This window comes from Bubalus kerabau, chromosome 8 (assembly GCF_029407905.1).
Source record: "Bubalus kerabau isolate K-KA32 ecotype Philippines breed swamp buffalo chromosome 8, PCC_UOA_SB_1v2, whole genome shotgun sequence".
Classification (NCBI taxonomy): Eukaryota; Metazoa; Chordata; class Mammalia; order Artiodactyla; family Bovidae; genus Bubalus; species Bubalus kerabau.
This window is the reverse complement of record NC_073631.1, coordinates 105,558,611-105,579,643: the sequence shown is the minus strand read 5'-3', so window position 1 is coordinate 105,579,643 and position 21,033 is coordinate 105,558,611. Positions and strand designations below refer to the sequence as shown.

The 21,033-nt window shown below is 36.2% G+C and overlaps 1 protein-coding gene across 4 annotated transcripts in view; it reads right to left on the bottom strand.

The window, feature by feature from the left end:
• The window catches only part of TRIM24 (tripartite motif containing 24), a 110,332-nt gene that overhangs the window by 39,792 nt on the left and 49,507 nt on the right, over positions 1-21,033 (bottom strand). For all 4 annotated transcript variants that reach the window (XM_055591040.1, XM_055591042.1, XM_055591041.1 and 1 more), the window contains exons 3-7: positions 19,163-19,310; positions 12,376-12,508; positions 7,829-7,945; positions 4,780-4,894; positions 590-736 (exon numbers count right to left, since the gene is read on the bottom strand). In XM_055591040.1, coding sequence (XP_055447015.1) covers positions 590-736; positions 4,780-4,894; positions 7,829-7,945; positions 12,376-12,508; positions 19,163-19,310 — 660 coding nt within the window. The remainder of the gene's footprint in view (positions 1-589; positions 737-4,779; positions 4,895-7,828; positions 7,946-12,375; positions 12,509-19,162; positions 19,311-21,033) is intronic.

The following is a 21,033-nucleotide window of genomic DNA, read 5'->3' as shown; positions in this document are numbered from 1 at the left end:
CTAGACTATTCTGAAAATAGTTGGACAAATGACAGCCACTTTTCTGTAGCAATGGGGTTGAAATATCCAGCACCACACATCACTGACAGGGTAAACAATGCAGTGTTGACAAGAGGAACAAAGCCTCTGGGTTTGGATGTCCAAGTTAGAATTTTGAGTGGTCTTATGCATGTTAATTCGTGCTTTGGTTTCATCACTCATACAATGGGGGTGGATAGGTACACCCATCTCATAAAAATGATGTAAATGTTTAAATAAAATATTTCATGAAATGCTTAGAATTAAGTGCCTGGCACATTACAGGTAATCAGGAAATGTTTACCATTATCATTATTGTTAGTATTAAGTTCAGTTGTCACTAAGGGAAAATTTGGAAAAGAACAAAATAGAAGTGACAGTGGCAGAATGAATTGAAGATGCACCTAAATCATGGGAGTTTAAAGATTTTTTAAAAGCAAAATATTTTGATTGATAAAAATTAGAAAAAGGTAAAAAGCATTTAAGTACAGATTAATGAACATTTCTACATTTTGAGCATTCTAGTAACTCCACTGTATCTCTCTATATTAAACCACACAGTTGATCTTACCAGTCGCTTGCTATAAAGTAATGCTGTGCTGCTGCCACTGGAAACTGCCCATTTAGAAAAATGCATGACATGTTCCAACTGTTTAGAAAGTCCAGCCACTTCCTGCTGCTGTTGCATAAGTTTCATTCGATGATCTTTTGCAAGACTCTGAAAAAAAGTTTCAAAATTAGGTCTGCATGTAACACATTTTACTTCCTGATGTTCAACCTGGTTTTGGAAAAGGCAGAGGATCCAGAGATCAAATTGCCAACATCCGCTGGATCATGGAAAAAGCAAGAGAGTTCCAGAAAAGCATCTATTTCTGCTTTACTGACTATGCCAAAGCCTTTGACTGTGTGGATCACAATAAACTGTGGGAAATTCTGAAAGAGATGGGAATACCAGACCACCTGACCTGCCTCTTGAGAAATCTGTATGCAGGTCAGGAGGCATCCGTTAGAACTGGACATGGAACAACAGACTGGTTCCAAATAGGAAAAGGAGTACGTCAAGGATGTATATTATCACCCTGCTTATTTAGCTTATATGCAGAGTACATCATGAGAAACGCTGGGCTGGAAGAAACACAAGCTGGAATCAAGATTGCAGGGAGAAATAACAATAACCTCAGGTATGCAGATGACACCACCCTTATGGCAGAAAGTGAAGAGGAACTAAAAAGCCTCTTGATGAAAGTGAAAGTGGAGAGCGAAAAAGTTGGCTTAAAGCTCAACATTCAGAAAATGAAGATCATAGCATCCGGTCTCATCACTTCATGGGAAATAGATGGGGAAAGAGTGTCAGACTTTATTTTTTTTGGGCTCCAAAATCACTGTAGATGGTGACTGCAGCCATGAAATTAAAATTATTCCTTGGAAGGAAAGTTATGACCAACCTAGATAGCATACTCAAAAGCAGAGACATTGCCAACAAAGGTTCATCTAGTCAAGGCTATGGTTTTTCCAGTGGTCATGTACGGATGTGAGACTTGGACTGTGAAGAAGGCTGAGTGCCGAAGAATTGATGCTTTTGAACTGTGGTGTTGGAGAAGATTCTTGAGAGTCCCTTGGACTGCAAGGAGATCTGAACAGTCCATTCTGAAGGAGATCAGCCCTGGGATTTCTTTGGAAGGAATGATGCTAAAGCTGAAACTCCAGTACTTTGGCCATCTCATGCGAAGAGTTGATTCATTGGAAAAGACTCTGATGTTGGGAGGGATTGGGGGCAGGAGGAGAAGGGGGTGACAGAGGATGAGATGGCTGGATGGCATCACCAACTCGATGAACGTGAGTTTGAGTGAACTCAGGGAGCTGGTGATGGACAAGGAGGCCTGGTGTGCTGCGATTCATGGGGTCACAAAGAGTCGGACACGACTGAGCAACTGAACTGAACACATTTTAATGGTCATTTTCAGATTACCAAATTAAAATAACCACCACCTCTAAGAACCAGGTGACAGTAACTTATCACTTATCCCTAGCTACAAAAGATCACTTTCATTGAAGTAAAAATCATGTCTCCAGTGTCAGAGTCAGCCCCATGATGCTACCTCATCTCTGCTGCCCAAGGTCTTGGGTTGGGTTTTACATATTCTGGGATTTAGGTTTCTGTTCATCCATCTTCCAGTATCCAAAAAGGTACAAAACCATGGATTAGCTATCTTTGTGACCCTATGGACTACAGCCCACCAGGCTCCTCTGCCATGGGATTCTCCAGGCAGGAATACTGGAGTTGGGCTACTATGCCCTCCTCCAGGTGATGGTCTTGACTCAGGGATCAAACCCACGTCTCTTATGTCTCCTGCATTGGCAGGCGGGTTTTTTACCACTAGCGCCACCTGGGAAGCCCTTTAACAAAGCAAGTGACTATTAAATTCAATACTAAAAAATAAAATAGGTATACCACCCAGCAATTGAGTAAAGCTACCAGATCACATGATTTACTCAAAGACATGATCTCTCCTTTCAGGCACTCTTATCCTGATTGCAGCTAGTTTGTGCCAAGTCATGCCACATGGTAGACAACATTTATGCTTTGTATGTAGTAAGGAAAAAAAGGGGGAAGCATATAATTTTTGTCTATTGAAAACTGCCATGAACCAACTGATACAGTGACTAATGGAATGAATGCACTCTCAGAAAAGTCACAGAAAAGCAGACTACAGAATTTCTCCAAGGGAAGTATACATAAGCAAGAACATAGGTCAGTCCAGAGTAGAAGAAAACCCCACTAAATGTGGGCTATTTTAAAGGTCTCTATCCCCAAGGTCTCCTTTACCTGGTACAGAAAGGAGGAGACTTCCACTGGCTCTAAGAAATGTTAAGTAAAATTGCTATACTCCAATATGGAATTATATTCTCAATAGAAAAAGTGAACCTACATCTTGGCCCTAGTTGGTTTCAAATTTGAAAAATACATACATGCTAAACTGAATTAGAGGCTTCCCTGGTGGCTCAGATGGTAAAGCATTTGCCTGCAATGTGGAGAACCTGGGTTTGATCCTTGGGTCAGGAAGATCCCCTGGAGAAGGAAATGGAAACCCACTCCAGTATTCTTGCCTGGGAAATTCCATGGATGGAGGAGCCTGGTGGGCTACACAGTCCATAGGGTTGCAAAGAGTTGGACACGACTGAGTGACTCCAAACCGAATTAAGTCACTGCAATGACTATTGATGGCTTTGTTGTGTCTAATTGTAAGTTCAGAGAGGATTTGCTAGGCTCTTTCTGACCACACAAAACCCAGTGTTTCTTTGGAGACATTCTAGAAAGAATAGAAATTCTGTTGACTTTTAGAGATGTTGCAAGTTGAGAATCAGAAGCCCGAATGTCTTTGTCTTCTATAGTAATAACTATTTGGCTGAATTTTTCAAGTTATTAGAAAACACTGATTACATTTATTTGCCTTAAAGGAGGATCCTATGAAGCAGGAGAAAGGGTATGAAGACTGACAAGAATACTTAAAAGTCATTGTAAACATTATAAGTCAACATATAAAGTTGATTTAAAATAATACTGATGACCAGGTTCACTTTTAGAGATTTGAAGATGTGGTCATCTTGTGTTCTTTCCTGGATTTTTAGAAAACAAGCAACCCTGATTTACAGTGAAATTTGGAAACAGCTATGGCAATATGTGCACTATTCACTCTGAGAAAGCAAATCGATGTGACATCTGATTTTAAGTAGAGCTCTGACATCTTTTAAAATAGTTTAAATGCTTCTAGCTAAACAAACCAACAACTCCCCAGTGCACCCTAGAACCTTGAAAAGACAGTTATTACAAATGGGGTTTGATTCCTCCCAGCTAGAAAACTTTTTCACTATGTATTTGTTTCTAAAAGGAGAGAGAATCATTTTGGTCTCTGCTTCCTGTATGTTTGAAAAACCATGGGAATGATCATGCTTTTCCAAGAGGAAGAGATCTTGCTGACAAAGACCTTATAATTTTGTCAACTATAGATAAAGAGGTTGAACTAACTTATTTCTATGAGCTTTCTTCCCCTTAAATCTTCAAACATTAGGATTCTTTTATTCTCAATTTGCTTCTCTACTCTTAAATTCCTTTTGTACCAATATATTAAAAGAATACCAAAATATCATGCAATTATTATTGCATTAAGATACCATGTAGAAGTTGTAGCTTCATATTATTTGAGTCAAACATTAACTCTGGATCTTGACCTTTTATGTGTGTAAAAAAGCTGATTAAGACAGTAATATTTTTCTTACCTGCAGTGAGAAAAAACTATCCTAAGTGCCTTGAGCATCGCTCCCTGAGTATTGCTTTCACAATTAAGACCGTTGAGGGGAGGAGACACATCCTTTTATCTAATTTCTCCTAAGGTTAAATGTATATATTTGAGATTTAAATATAGCTTAGGGTAACTTACTGAAAAAGTTTGCTGCACTGCTTTGGGGACCCAAAGCTGTCAGTTCAATGAATCTCTAAAACAGTTCATCTTGTTTTAACATTTACTAAGCTCCTCCTTCAAGCAAAGCATTATGCTTTGTGCTCTGAAGTAAACAAGAAGGATTAAGACATTCCTAGTGTATTTTAAAGTCATAAATTGTCAGCTACAAGGTAGAGCCTAAAATATTACTGAATCATAAATGAAAACAATTATATGAAAAATGCTGTGATTCCAAATTCACAAATACATAAGAAAACACTTAACATAATCACCACATTCTGTCCCATTAACAGTAACTTACCTCAAGCTGATGCAGTAAAGCTTTACCTTTTTTATTTATTTCTACCATCAATGTAAATATGGCAACTTTAATATCCTGTTCCACCTGCTTCTGATTCTGATTTACTTCAATTATCCTGAAAATTAAACAAAAGGGGAAAATCTAAAATCTAAGGTATTGATTTTTTTAATGTCTAAATTAGACCAGGAAGTTTTCAGCTCTTAAAAGCTTGCCTATTCCTAAGGGTCCTTCAGTTTAAATTGACTTTCTTAAAGATGAGACAGCAAAAATATAATTCTTCCAAAAGACAGTCACTTTAGTTCAATCTTAAAAATGTATTCAACTATAAAAGAATGAACACATTTTAAGGAAATAATATTCAGAAAAATTATGATGACACCTAGAAAAATTCTCAGCCTATAAGGATGGACCAAAAAAAAAAAAAAAAAAGATTTATAAACAAGATAAGGAAAATCATGACTCTGAGTTTTACTGTATTCACTGCAACTAAGAAGCAGAAAACCTTAAATGTGTCACAATTATCTTAATCATCTGAACTGCTGCCCATTCATTATATCTGAATAAAAACCAAAAGACCATAATAATAGTTAACTACTTTTAATAACCCATTTGTCTTGAAATAAGCAGCCAAATATCTATTTTATGTCTTTACAAACCACAATATATATTTTTTCCTTTGATCAGAGAAAATGTTTTCTTGGAGATCAAGATGGATGAGAAAAAAAATACACAGCATCAAACCAGAATACCTTATAGAAGCAGATAAAAATGAGGCATCCACCATCAAACATTATGAGGTAAATAAAAGGCTTCGTTTCTTCTGTCTACTTCTCCCATAGTTATCTTCCAAAATTTAAGATCAAAGGGGCAGGGATTTTATTCTCTGTTGGAAATTCTTTTTTTTTTTTAAATTATAGTTGATTTACAACATTGTATCAGTTTCAGGTGCATGGTAAAGGGATTCAGTTACGCATACACATATATATTATTATTATCATCCAGATTAGTTTCCCTTATACATTATTACAAAATACTGAGTATAAGTTCCCTGGGCTATTTATTCCCTGCCATGTTAGCTATTTATTCCCTGCCATGTTGGAAATTCTTCAAGATAATTATTGAACATCAACATTGGCTGTCGGATCAAGGAAGTAAACAACCTCAAAAAATAAACAAAAATCTCATGATGGTAGAACAAAATGAAAAAAGGGACAAGTAATGCCATGTTTGCACATGAATAAAAATGAATTAATAGTGAAGTCAGTCCAGTAAATTTAACCTTTTTATAATCAGGTAGGCTATAAAGATATTAATAATTAGCAGCTAATTCAAAGATTTTAAATTCTTACCATTCAAAAAATAAAATCCTTCCATATCATAATGTATTATTTTTTAAAAATAGCATAAACAACTTTTTAAAAAAGTAAAACAAATCTGGAAAATTCACACTATCTGATTTTAAGATTTACTATAAAAATCTTTATAGTATAAAGATTTACTATATTTACTATAAAAAGCTTTAGTCATGAAGCAAGTGTGGTATTAGCAAGAAAGAAAATGGAATGAAATGGAAAGTCCAAAATAATCTCATACATATACGGCCAAATGATTTTTTTTTTCTTTTTTTTTTTTTCCAAATGATTTTCTACAAAGGTGCCAACGCAGTTTAACAGCAACAGGATAGTCTTTTCAACAACTGGAACAAGTGTTGGAATAAATGTATATCTTTTTTTTTTTTTAAAGTAAACTTTGGCTCAGAACTCATACCATATACACAGTGAAAGAAGAAAGTCAAAAGGGTGAATTTCATCAAGGGTGGATAGTTTATATAAAATTAGTTATTTTACAATTGCTACTCTTTGTCATTAGATGGCAAAAACTATTCTTATCATTCCATAAATATTCATTACTTATTTTCCATTATTCAAATACAAAAATTTTAAACCCACCAGTTATGTCAATTTTGCCAAATATAGTACTTGATTGGAATATGGCAAAGAAAACAGTATTTGGTCAACTACAGTTTTTATATCAAAGAGAAAGGTAAAATGAAATGAGAGCTGATAACTTTCATTACCACAATGTATAATAATACATAGATATAATAATAACACTACCAGGTTATCAAGAAAAGGTTAAATCATACTTAAAATCTCCTTTAAGAAAACCAGGTAAACCAAGGAATTTCTTGGAAAAAAGTACCAAATGCCCCATCCTAGCCATGTTGCAAAATGATCAGAGTAACAGATTGTGACAACTGATCTTAAGGAAGATGAACTACAATAGGCTGATATAGCTTTTCCCTGTGAACAGCACTGAAAACTCCTGCAAGGCCTCTCTTATTCAGGCTCTCTCTTTCTTGATCTATTTAAGCAGTGACATGTTACTTCTGTGTGCACAACAACAAAGGAAAGGAGACATGGAGATTCACAGGTATTGTAAAATGTCAGTGTGGGTCCCAAATGGGATAAAAAGGGGGACCACACAAATTCCCTCTTCCCCACAGAGGTCAGTGGTTTGCTCCCCTAGTCACTGAACTGTAAGACATGGACAGCTGATGATTTGATCCCTTGGAGGACAAAAGTATAACAGGTAATATGTAGAAACTGTTTTAACTATTCTACTTGTTAAAGAGTAAAAGGTATGTGAAACAGTTTAACAAGCCCTGTCTCCTGATGTTCTATGATATGTTCTTCCTTAAAATAGCAAGTATTTATCTAATTGTTAAAATATTTTACAGTTTTTATATCCTTGCATTTCTTGGGAAATTGGAAAACAGCAAATAATTAAAAATTATTAATACTTACCTGATAAATGAGCTGTTAATAATAATAACAGTTTTGAAATTTCATGGCTGAGAAGAATACTCTCAAACTTTCCAGAAATTCAAAGTTTCTGGACAAGTCTTATCAACTGTTATTAGCCCCATCTGACAACTCACTTGGATGTACTTCACCATGAGTTGAGCAATCTGTCTGTTCTTAAAATTAATATACTTAATACATTGTATATAAAGATGATTTAAATAATACCACACATATAAATTTACCTGTTTTGGATCTGATTTCCTGTGAATTTTATATATTTTGTTTTTTCCATCAGTTTGGTGATTAGTGTATCTATGATCACTTTCTGATTCTGAAAAGCTTCTTCTATAAATTGGTATCTGAAAAAATAATAAGCAAATTATTTCAAATATGTCTGTCTAAAATGAGGAAAAGCCCCAAACAAATAATAGAAGACTAAGATAATGGGTATGCTTAGCTGCTCAGTTGTGTCTGACTCTTTGAAACCCCATGGACTGCAGCCTGCCAGGCTCCTCTGTCCATGGGATTCTCCAGGTAAGAATAATGGAGTGGGTTTCCATTTCCTTCTCCAGAGGATCTTCCTGACCCAGGGATCGAACCTGGGTCTCCCACATTGCAGGCAGATTCTTTGCCATCTGAACCACCAGGGAAGCCCACTTGGATAAAGGATGTAAACAATTATTAAAACAAACAAACAAATATATCCATAGAAGGTAGCTTTTCCCTTCATTATCCCTTAAGAAGGAGGGAGTCTTTATAGATATTACTAAATTAAAGGACTATTTTGATCCAACTTTTCACTATGACTATTTCATTAATTTCTGCATTGTATCTATCATATCCTTTTTGCTACTTACTTTGGGTTTAATTTACTGTTTTTTCTAACTTGAGATAAATGTTTAATACATTTATTTTTATCCCTAACATAGAATATATGCATTTAATGATAATTTCCTCTAATTATGGCTTTAGCAGTATACCTCAAGGATAATATTTTCATTATCATTCAGATAAAAATATTTTCTAGTATCTATTGGAACTTCCTTGATGCTTTATTTAAATTGATTTCTAACTACTTGGGCTTCCCTGGTAACTCAGCTGGTAAAGAATCCGCCTGCAATTCAGGAGACCCCAGTTCGATTCCTGCGTCAGGAAGATCTCTTGGAGAAGGGAAAGGCCACCCACTCCAGTATTCTGGCCTGGAGAACTCTAGATTCTCTGTTTCCTTATTAAGCCTGGAATGTTTTAATTTGGAACCTTTTATCCATTCATGTTTATTATAACTACAAATATATTTAGAGATCTACCAACCTATCAAAGTATTATTAAATCCCACTTGCTCTTTGTTCCTTTTTCCTTCTTGGTCTGAGTTTAGACTAATTATTAATTTCTCCACTTCCTCTGTTATCCTGATAATCATATTGATTTTTACTACTCTTTTAGTGACTACTTTCTGCATTAGAAAATGCATATTTTGATTTATCATCTAAGATTAATTTATATTTACTACTGTCTTCCTAAACAATACTAAGGACATGAACTCCATATCCTCCCCTAATACGTCTGCTGTATGATATATAACACACAGCTGTCACACACCAAGACATTACTGTTAAGTCAACAATTATTCTGATTTACTCATACTTATTTTAACTACTACTCTTTCCATCACTCATCACCTACTGTTTTTCTTCTGCCTAAAGTGCTTTTGTGAGTATTTATCAGGGATATATTCTCTCAGTTTATTTTGTCTGAATATGTCTTTCTCATTAACTCTCATTTCTGAAGAATATGTTTACTGGGTATAGAATTTTAGTTTTATAGTTATTTTCTTGTTACACTTCAAAAATATTACTTTATTTTTTAATTATCCTGCTGAGGAGTTATGAGGCTTCTTGAATATGAGCTAGATATCCGCGCATTGCAAAGTGCTAAGCCATTATACTCTGCTCTCAAATGCTGCTTCCTTCCCATTCTCTCTCTCCTTCTTGGAGCCTAATTACACACTGTGTTACATCTTTTTGATCCATTTTACATCTTTCTGTTTATCATGCTAATTTTGATGTTTTCCTAACTTTCTTCCAGTTCATGAATTCTCATTTACTGGTATGTCAAATCAACTCTTAAACCCTTTACTGAGTTAATCAGTTATTTTAATGTTAAGTTCTAGACATTGTTCACATTGCCTTGTATCATATTGCCTAACATATTTGGTTATTTCTAATTGTGTGCTGAACCCATTCTGCAAAACTCATTATTAAATAGATTTGAGGTTTAGGGTGATGTCTTCTTCCAGGGAGGATTCACATTTTATTCTACCAGGTATCTTGAGGCACAAGCCGTATTATTTCAATTTAATCCAACTTTAGGTACTGGGAAGATTTGATTTTGCATTTTAGTTCTGGTGAGGAACTATTTACCAACTAGTTGATCTTTATCATAATAGTGTTGACTTTCAGGATCCCAATGCAAGGCAAGGAGAAGCCTTTAACCCTTGTGACCCCAGAACTCCAATTCCTGTCTTTTAGCTTTGAGAACTTGTTAAAAGCACCTTTTAACCTCTAGGTAAATGCTTCAAAGGGGAAAAAAGCCTGTACCATTCTCTGTCCCCACTGCAACCCAATCCTGGTCTAGTAATTACTGTTGTTGTTTAGTCGCTAAGTTGGGACTGACTCTTTGTGAGCCCACGAACAATAGCCTGCCAGGCTTCTCCTGTCCATGGGACTTCCAGGCAAGAGTACTGGAGTGCGTTATTAATTCTTTATTATCAACTCTAAAATGTCCATGGTTTCTATATTTTGTCCATGTTTTCTAGTTATTTTCACTGGTATAGTGAAAGTGAAAGTCACTTAGTCATGTCCAACTCTTTGTGACCCCATGGACGTTACAGTCCATGGAATTCTCCAGGCCAGATACTGCAGTGGGTAGCCTTTCCCTTCTCCAGGGGATCTTCCCAACCCAGGGATCGAACCCAGGTCTCCCAAACTGCAGGTGGATTCTTTACCTGCTGAGCTACCAGGGAAGCCCCTGAGCTACACTGGTATTAGCTCACTGGTATGGTTGGTCCAAATTACCTGGTCTGGCACTACTGGAAGACTAGATTTTTTTACACCAATTGTATTCATATCAGTGTATCATAATCTTACTGTTTAATTCAGTTGTTGCTAACTCAAATGCCAATGGAGGACAGATGTAAAAGTTACCTGTAGTAGGAACTATGATGAATTAGACAAGCATGACCATTTTAAAGAGGACTAAAGTCAATTCCAGTCAAACGCTGACATGAAAATATATGGCGCCTAGGGCTACAACTGTTCACCTGACCTGCCTCTTGAGAAACCTGTATGCAGGTCAGGAAGCAACAGTTAGAACTGGACATGGAACAACAGACTGGTTCCAAATAGGAAAAGGAGTACGTCAAGGATGTATATTGTCACCCTGCTTATTTAACTTATATGCAGAGTACATCATGAGAAACGCTGGACTGGAAGAAACACAAGCTGGAATCAAGATTGCAGGGAGAAATATCAATAACCTCAGATATGCAGATGACACCACCCTTATGACAGAAAGTGAAGAGGAACTAAAAAGCCTCTTGATGAAAGTGAAAGTGGAGAGTGAAAAAGTTGGCTTAAAGCTCAACATTCAGAAAATGAAGATCATGGCATCCGGTCCCATCACTTCATGGGAAATAGATGTGAAAACAGTGTCAGACTTTATTTTTTGGGGCTCCAAAATCACTACAGATGGTGACTGCAGCCATGAAATTAAAAGACGCTTACTCCTTGGAAGGAAAGTTATGACCAATCTAGACAGCATATTGAAAAGCAGAGACATTACTTTGCCAACAAAGGTCCGTCTAGTCAAGGCTATGGTTTTTCCAGTGGTCATGTATGGATGTGAGAGTTGGACTGTGCAGAAAGCTGAGCGCTGAAGAATTGATGCTTCTGAACTGTGGTGTTGGAGAAGACTCTTGAGAGTCCCTTGGACTGCAAGGAGATCCAACCAGTCCATTCTAAAGGAGATCAGCCCTGGGATTTCTTTGGAAGGAATGATGCTAAAGCTGAAACTCCAGTACTTTGGCCACCTCATGCGAAGAGCTAACTCATTGGAAAAGACTCTGATGCTGGGAGGGATTGGGGGCAGGAGGAGAAGGGGACGACAGAGGATGAGATGGCTGGATGGCATCACCGACTCGATGGACGTGAGTTTGAGTGAACTCCGGGAGTTGGTGATGGACAGGGAGGCCTGGCGTGCTGCGATTCATGGGGTTGCAAAGAGTCGGATATGACTGAGTGACTGAACTGAACTGAACTGAGGGCTACAACAGATTCAATTTTCTTTAAAAACAAAACAGAAAACCAAAATGAAAGACCTGCTGATTTTTTATATGTAAAATCTCATCTACAATGCTGGCAACTAATTCTCTATATTTTTAAAGTGTGCAGGCCAGTTGTTTTCAACTGGGGTGATTTTCCTCCCCAGGGCATTTGGCAGTGTCTGGAGACATTTTTAATTGTCAAATTGGGAGAATGCTACTGGAATCTAGTAAATAGAGGTAAAACACCGTACAATTAAACACCATACAATGCACCAGATAGGCCCTACAACAAAGAATCAGTTGGCTCCAAAGTCAGTAACATCAAAGTTGAAAAATCCTTTAATAGGTCAACATACTGCTAGCTGAACAAAACATTTACACACTGCCATTTTGCTGTGATGCCAGCAGTCGTCTAGTCCTCCTAAAGCTATATTATAAATCTATGTATATAATCAAAGATGCAAGTACCTATGTTCTTTATGTTCTAGTAACTGGCAATCCCGACATGTCAGTTTGTCACATGTTTCACAGTAAAGCTTCAGCTGCTCCTTCTTATGAAAAGGACAAAATACTGGTCGTTGACTGGTCACACCAACTGCCTCTGTAGAGACATGGGGGAGGGAGCAAAAAGAAGAAAATTAACATAATTAAACAGTAAATAATTATTTGAGTGTTCATTTAAATTCAAATCCACTGAGATGTAAAGGAGGTACAGCTTCATCCACATCACTGTTACCACTAGGTTTTACAGATTGTAAAGTATCAAGTACTTTTTTCATTTCTGGAGGAAAAGATAAATGAAGTTTTCACTTTAGAATGTTAACATTAAAACTGATTCATGAGAAAAAGAAAGTGTGTAGCTTAAAAGATGCTTTATGAAAAGTTATGACCAACCTAGACAGTATATTAAAAAGCAGACACATTACTTTGCCAACAAAGGTCTATTCAAAGCTATGGTTTTTCCAGTAGTCAAGTATGGATGTGAGAGTTGGACTATAAAGAAAGCTGAGCACTGAAGAATTGATGCTTTTGAACTGTGGTGTTGGAGAAGACTCTTGAGAGTCCCTTGGACTGCAAGGAGATCCAACCAGTCCATCCTAAAGTAAATCAATACTGAATATTCATTGGAAGGACTGATGCTGAAGCTGAAACTCCAATATTTTGGTCATCTGATGTGAAGAACTGACTCATTTGAAAAGACCCTGATGCTGGGAAAGATTGAAGGCAGGAGGAGAAGGGGACGACAGAGGATGAGATGGATGGATGGCATCACTGACTCAATGGACATGAGTTTGAGTAAACTCTGGGAGTTGGTGATGGACAGGGAGGCCTGGTATGCTGCAGTCCGTGGGGTTGCAAAGAGTCGGACATGACTGAGCGACTAAATTGAACTGAACTGATGAAATAAAAGAAAAAAATCTTAAGAAAATAGCCCAGATAAGTGAGTGAAACCAACTGGAATTCTCCTTATTCCAAATGTAGTTTTTTTTTTTTTTTAATGTGCGATGCAGAAAAATGTAATAAAAATGTATAAAAGAGGTGATGGAAAAATTTTATTTCCCCACTTTTGCAAAAGTCCTAACAGAGGATACCCATTGACACAGAGATAATCATAAAATGCATATTATTACATTGCAGTCATCCACATAACTTCTTAATTAGTTATCTACTTTGGAGATAAGACCAGGTAATGCTTATGTTACAACATTAAATGGAAACACAGAATACAAATAAATAGAATGACTGATTAAACAATACTAAGGTAAGCTGAGTGGAATTAAAAATAAAATTAATAAACTAAAAATATGTATAGGGCAATTAGATAAATTTACAGATAAACACAAAAAGGTAAACTACTGTCTAGTTTATCAAAAAGAAGGGAAAACAAAATTCTAGGGGAAAAAAAAAAGGAAAATAACCAGACCGAGAAAGTTAGCAATGTATTAAAAGAATTTTATTTTATTTTTAAAATTTATTTATTTTTTATTTAATTTTTTAACTTTACAATATTGTATTGGTTTTGCCATATATCAACATGAATCCACCACAGGTATACAGTGTTCCCCATCCTGAACCCTCCTCCCTCCCTGTACCATCCCTCTGGGTCATCCCAGTGCACCAGCCCCAAGCATCCAGTATCATGCATCGAACCTGGACTGGCGACTCATTTCATATATGATATTATACATGTTTCAATGCCATTCTCCCAAATCATCCCACCCTCTCCCTCTCCCACAGAGTCCAAAAGACTGTTCTATACATCATTGTCTCTTTTGCTGTCTCGTAACAGGGTTATTGTTACCATCTCGTTAGTATACTGTATTGGTATTTTTCTTTCTGGCTTACTTCACTCTGTATAATAGGCTCCAGTTTCATCCACCTCATTAGAACTGATTCAAATGTATTCTTTTTAATGGCTGAGTAATACTCCACTGTGTATATGTACCACAGCTTTCTTATCCATTTGTCTGCTGATGGACATCTAGGTTGCTTCTGTGTCCTGGCTATTATAAACAGTTCTGTGATGAACACTGGGGTACATGTGTCTCTTTCAATTCTGATTTCCTCATCGTGTATGCCCAACAGTGGGATTGCTGGGTCATATGGCAGTTCTATTTCCAGTTTTTTAAGGAATCTCCACACTGTTCTCCATAGTGTCTGTACTAGTTTGCATTCTCACCAACAGTGTAAGAGGGTTCCTTTTTCTCCACACCCTCTCCAGCATTTATTGCTTGTAGACTTTTGGATCACAGCCATTCTGACTGGCATGAAATGGTACCTCATAGTGGTTTTGATTTGCATTTTCTGATAATGAGTGATGTTGAGCATTTTTTCATGTGTTTGTTAGCCATCTGTATGTCTTCTTTGGAGAAATGTCTATTTAGTTCTTTGGCCCATTTTTTGATTGGGTCATTTATTTTTCTGGAATTGAGCTGTAGGAGTTGCTTGTATATTTTTGAGATTAGTTGTTTGTCAGTTGCTTCATTTGCTATTATTTTCTCCCATTTTGAAGGCTGTCTTTTCACCTTGCTTATAGTTTCCTTTGTTATGCAGTAGCTTTTAAGTTTAATTAGGTCCCATTGTTTATTTTTGCTTTTACTTCCAATATTCTGGGAGGTGGGTCATAGAGGATCCTGCTGTGATGTATGTTGGAGAGTGTTTTGCCTATGTTCTCCTAGGAGTTTTATAGTTTCTGGTCTTACATTTAGATCTTTAATCCATTTTGAGTTTATTTTTGTGTATGGTGTTAGAAAGTGTTCTAGTTTCATTCTTTTACAAGTGGTTGACCAGTTTTCCCAGCACCACTTGTTAAAGAGATGGTCTTTAATCCATTGTATATTCTTGCCTCCTTTGTCAAAGATAAGGTGTCCATAGGTGTGTGGATTTATCTCTGGGCTTTCTATTTTGTTACATTGATCTATATTTCTGTCTTTGTGCCAGTACCATACTGTCTTGATGACTGTGGCTTTGTAGTAGAGCTTGAAGTCAGGCAGGTTGATTCCTCCAGTTCCATTCTTCTTTCTCAAGATTGCTTTGGCTAATCGAGGTTTTTTGTATTTCCATACAAATTGTGAAATTATTTATTCTAGCTCTGTGAAGAATACCACTGGTAGCTTGATAGGGATTGCATTGAATCTATAAATTGCTTTGGGTAGTATACTCATTTTCACTATATTGATTCTTCCAATCCATGAACATGGTATATTTCTCCATCTATTCGTGTCCTCTTTGATTTCTTTCACCAGTGTTTTATAGTTTTCTATATATAGGTCTTTAGTTTCTTTAGGTAGATATATTCCTAAGTATTTTCTTCTTTTCATTGCAATGGTGAATGGAATTGTTTCTTTAATTTCTCTTTCTATTTTCTCATTATTAGTGTATAGGAATGCAAGGGATTTCTGTGTGTTGATTTTATATAGTAGAAGGAAAGAAATATTAAAAATTAGGGCAGAAATAAATGCAAAAGAAACAAAAGAGACCTTAGCAAAAATCAACAAAGCCAAAAGCTGGTTCTTTGAAAGGATAAATAAAATTGACAAACCATTAGCCAGATCATCAAGAAACAAAGGGAGAAAAATCAATGAAATTAGAAATGAAAATGGAGAGATCACAACAGACAACACAGAAATACAAAGGATCATAAGACAGTACTATCAACAATTATATGCCAATAAAATGGACAACATGGAAGAAATGGACAAATTCTTAGAAAAGTACAACTTTCCAAAACTGAACCAGGAAGAAATAGAAAATCTTAACAGACCCATCACAAGCACGGAAATTGAAACTCTAATCAGAAATCTTCCAGCAAACAAAAGCCCAGGTCCAGACAGCTTCATAGCTGAATTGTACCAAAAATTTAGAGAAGAGTTAACACCTATCCTACTCAAACTCTTCCAGAAAACTGCAGAGGAAGGTAAACTTCCAAACTCATTCTATGAGGCCACCATCACCCTAATACCAAAACCTGACAAAGATGCCACAAAAAAAGAAAACTACAGGCCAATATCACTGATGAACATAGATGCAACAATCCTTAACAAAATTCTAGCAATCAGAATCCAACAACACATTAAAAAGATCATACACCATGACCAAGTGTGCTTTATCCCAGGGATGCAAGGATTCTTCCATATCCGCAAATCAATCAATGTAATATACCACATTAACAAATTGAAAAATAAAAACCATATGATTATCTCAATAGATGCAGAGAAAGCCTTTGACAAAATTCAACATCATGATAAAAACTGTCCAGAAAGCAGGAATAGAAGGAGTATACCTCAACATAATAAAAGCTATATATGACAAACCCACAGCAAACATTATCCTCAATGGTGAAAAATTGAAAGCATTTCCCCTAAAGTCAGGAATAAGACAAGGGTGCCCACTTTCACCATTACTATTTAACATAGTTTTGGCCACAGCAATCAGAGCAGAAAAAGAAATAAAAGAATTTTAAAAGCACAACACAACAAGACCAAATGGAATGAATCCTAGCAAAGCGAAGATGGCTCAATACGGTCATAGCTTCCCTGCTCCCATCTCCTTAAGGTTCAAGTCATCTGGGCATCACAGTAGATGATGGGTAGTCAGACATCCTTGCTTGGCTTGGGACATCCTGGTTTGTGCCTGCTCTTCAGGAATAATTATATTATTATAATACCTGATTTAGATAATTAACATGTCACCCATTTATAGACTTCTTTTATGTATGAGGAATTTCAATTCTGACCCACAGTCATCCTCCTAGCACTAAGTCTCATCATGATCAGCCTGGATGATTGAGAAGTCCGCAGAAAGCACCACATAAAGACAAGACTCTCAGACTTTTTCATCTCTAGAGGCCTATACTTCATTTTAGCTGCTTATTCCATTTCATATACATCATGGTCTCACCCTAGATTTTCTATCGTCTGTTAACTATTTCATTTCCGTAATCATAAATTCAAATATCCCACTCTTAATAACTTCTACTTTCTAACTTTCCAATTCTTCAACTACTCTCATTATACCTCACTGATATCTCTAGTCCCTAACCGCTTCTTCTATCCTAACAACTTCACTTTCTTTCTACAGTTAAAACCCCAAATTCTTCATGTCAACACATGCCATTATCTGTATCATTTACCCCGTGGAAATCCAACTGAACCCCAACCATAAATAGTTCAATTCTTCTTTATAAACATCAGACTCTGGAGGACTGACAGAAGAAGTTTTAAGTGCTATATCAAATGCAACCTTGATGCTACCAAGTAATTTTATTTCCAAAGCTAGAGCTCTCTTTCAACAGACGTTATTTCAAGTATCCTCCATGTCCCTTACCTTTTAAGTCCTTAATTCTTCTAATCTCTTTTTCAATAGACATTGGACTTCACAGGAAAACAAGTCTTTCTAGTACTAATCTACTAAATTTATCTGAGACTATACCTGGCCTTTTCTCTTTTTTCTTCATTGGTGTTCTTGGACATTATATCCCTTTTCCTGTGTCTCAGCACTCTTTGCCCCATCTTTTACTACTCTTCTTGCATCTTACTCTCAGGTACAATCAATGTTCTCCCTCTGGAAATTTGTGCATGTGCTTCGGTTTTCTCCACCCTTCTCATTTATGTGATGAACTTCTATTTACCCTTGAAGTCCCAAATGTGGCTTTCAATGTAAACCCCCAAGTCTGTGTTTGGTACTCCTTTCATGTACTCCTACAGAACTTATGAGGTTAAACTATGATTGCTAATCTGTTCATAGTCTTCATCATACTGATACCTCCTGGAGGGTAGGAAGTGCCTGTCTTACTCGTTCATCTCTTTAATCTAGCAAAGTTCCTGGAATATAGAATAGACATTCAAACCCTTTGTTGACTCAGTGAACAAAAAAGCAGTGAATTAATTTTTAAACAAAAATATATTAATGAGCCATAAAGATGAACAAAGAGCTGATAAATATTACAACATGGATAAAACCTGAAAACACTGAGGTAAGTGAAATAAGCCAGACGTTGAAGGACAAACACCATACGATTTCACTTGTATGAGATATCTAGAGTAAGCAAATTCATAGAGATAAATCATAGATTAGAGGTTAAAAGGGGCTGGAGAGGAGAGGGGAATGGGCAATTATTATTTATTGGGTACAAGTTATCTTGGGGGTGCTAGGAAAGTTTTCTAAATAGTGGTGATGGTTGCATAACACTTTGGATACAATTAATGCCACCAATTTGTACACTTAAAAATGGTTAGAATGTCAATTTTTAAGTTACATACATATTTTACTATAATAAAAATGTATTAGTCAAGTTTACATTATAAGCAACACAACAAAAATGCAGAAACCATCATTACATAAAGAGCAAAGCTTTAGTTATCTATATAATAAATATCATGAAACAGGTTTACTACGAGAATATCAGTGAGAAAAAGAGTTGTAAAACTTCTTTTAACTCACCCCTTGTCATCTTAAAAAGAAAGAAATAGAGAAATTTTAAAAGCGACTTTTTTTAGTTGTACATTCATACCAAATCAAGGCATTTATAGGAGGAGGGTTGTGAGTAAAAATAATGCAGAATAATACTAAATCTACTCAACAGTTACTTACCAACATTTACAAGTATTCAAATTCAACTACAATAGACTTTCTCATATTAAAAGACAAGAGTATATTTAATGTTTACAACTGTATCAAAACAAGTTAATATGAGAAGGAAAGAATGACCTGGGAAGGACAGAGAAAAAATGAGTTTTAAAAACTAATTTATTACCTGGAGATACTTCCTCTTTCTGTCTCACAGTGTGGTCTTTTGTGAATTTCACCCTTTGATGAGCTCTGATGCATGTCTTGCAGAGCCATTCAACACACTCTACGCAAAACCCATTAGCTTCTGCATTGTCCTCACAGCTTGTACATACCTAATAAAAAGAAACATGTCCCATCAATTTTTAAGAATAAAGAAAAGGTGGTCTCACAACTAACCACACATAAATGAACCCATACTTATTAGTTCAGTAGTCTTAGGCAGCTTACTTAGAAGGCTCATCTTAAAATAATGGCAATAACATGAACTTTACTAAGTGGTTATGAAGAATAACATGGAGGAAGTCAAACATTATTGGAATAATCACACTAATACAAAACTACAAATTGAAAAGTGCCATAAAGGAAAGGTATGAGAAACTATAAAAACATATGATGGGGGAAAGTCATCTTTGAGTAGGGTTGAAGTGTTGGGAAAAGTGAAGAGAGATCACCCAGGCAAGGCTTTCTCTAAAGAGACTGTATTTGCACCAAGATAAGAAAGCTGAGTCATCAATTACTGGTGATGGTCTTGTAGACAGAGAGAACAGCATGCCAGATCAGGAAAAGGGCAGGTATTTCTACACAGAGGGAAGTAGGAGCCCTTTGCAGTGCTAAAAGTGGAGATGAATGAAGGAGATTTGGAAGTAAAACTGACTGGTTTGGAGGATGCACTGGATATTCGAGATGAAGAGACAGCAAGAGATAGTACCTTTCCCCCCAGCCTGTATAACTGTGTAGATGTTAGTCCTATTTTCTAAGAACAGATATTAAAGTTACACAACACATAAACAGTCCTCATAACACCATTTATGATTGGGAAAAAATGTTTTCCCCTCAGTCAGTGGTTTACATTAGTCAAATCCCAAATGTCTGGATAATACTTCCATAATCCCAAACTTGCTCTTTCTCAGTTCTTGCTTTTCACCTTTCTAACATCATTTGATGCCACTCTTATGTCCTAGAATTAATTTTGATTCCTTGACACTTCCACATCCTCATCTCCTGGATTGCCTCTCTGGATCCCACCACTACTCTTTCTCCTCTGGATTCTGTAAATTTTTGTTAGGTTTAAAGAATGGTCTCATCCAGTCCCTCAGCTTCAACTATCACCTCTATAAGGATGTCACCCAAAACTTAATCTCTACATTCTGCAACAAAAAGGAGTAAGGGATTTCTATACATACTTTTAGGGAAAGATGTCCACTATAAAAAGTAAAACCAAAAAAGCAACATGTTAAAGCATACCATACTACTGCTTATCTAAGAAAGACGCAGATGAGCTGGAATGACTTATTTGTTTAAATCTTTAAAATAACATAAAATTACTTATATTATAAAACAATATTAAAAGTGCAAGGATAAACCATAAAAGAAATCAAACGGTTAGCTGTAAGATAAGAGAAAATATAGGGTAGGTGAAGACGGAGATAGAAGTTTGAGTTCCCTGAAAACATCCTGTTTCATAGATTTTTCTTTGGAACCAGTATATGAATATTTTATATGTAGTTTCACAAATTTCAAATTAAAAAAAAAAAAAAAAAAAAAAAAAGAAGTTCAGTTCAATTCAATTGCTTAGTTGTGTCTGACTCTTTGCGACCCCAAGGACTGCAGCATGCCAGGCTTCCCTGTCCATCACCAACTCCTGGAGCTTATTCAAACTCATGTCCATCAAGTTGGTGATGCCATCCAATCATCTCAGCCACAGTCCGCTCCTGGTCTCATTTTTCCTGACTGTATAGAGCTTCTCCATCTTTGGCTGAATATAATCAATCTGATTTCAGTATTGACCATCTGGTGATGTCCATGTGTAGAGTTGTCTCTTGTGTTGTCAGAAGA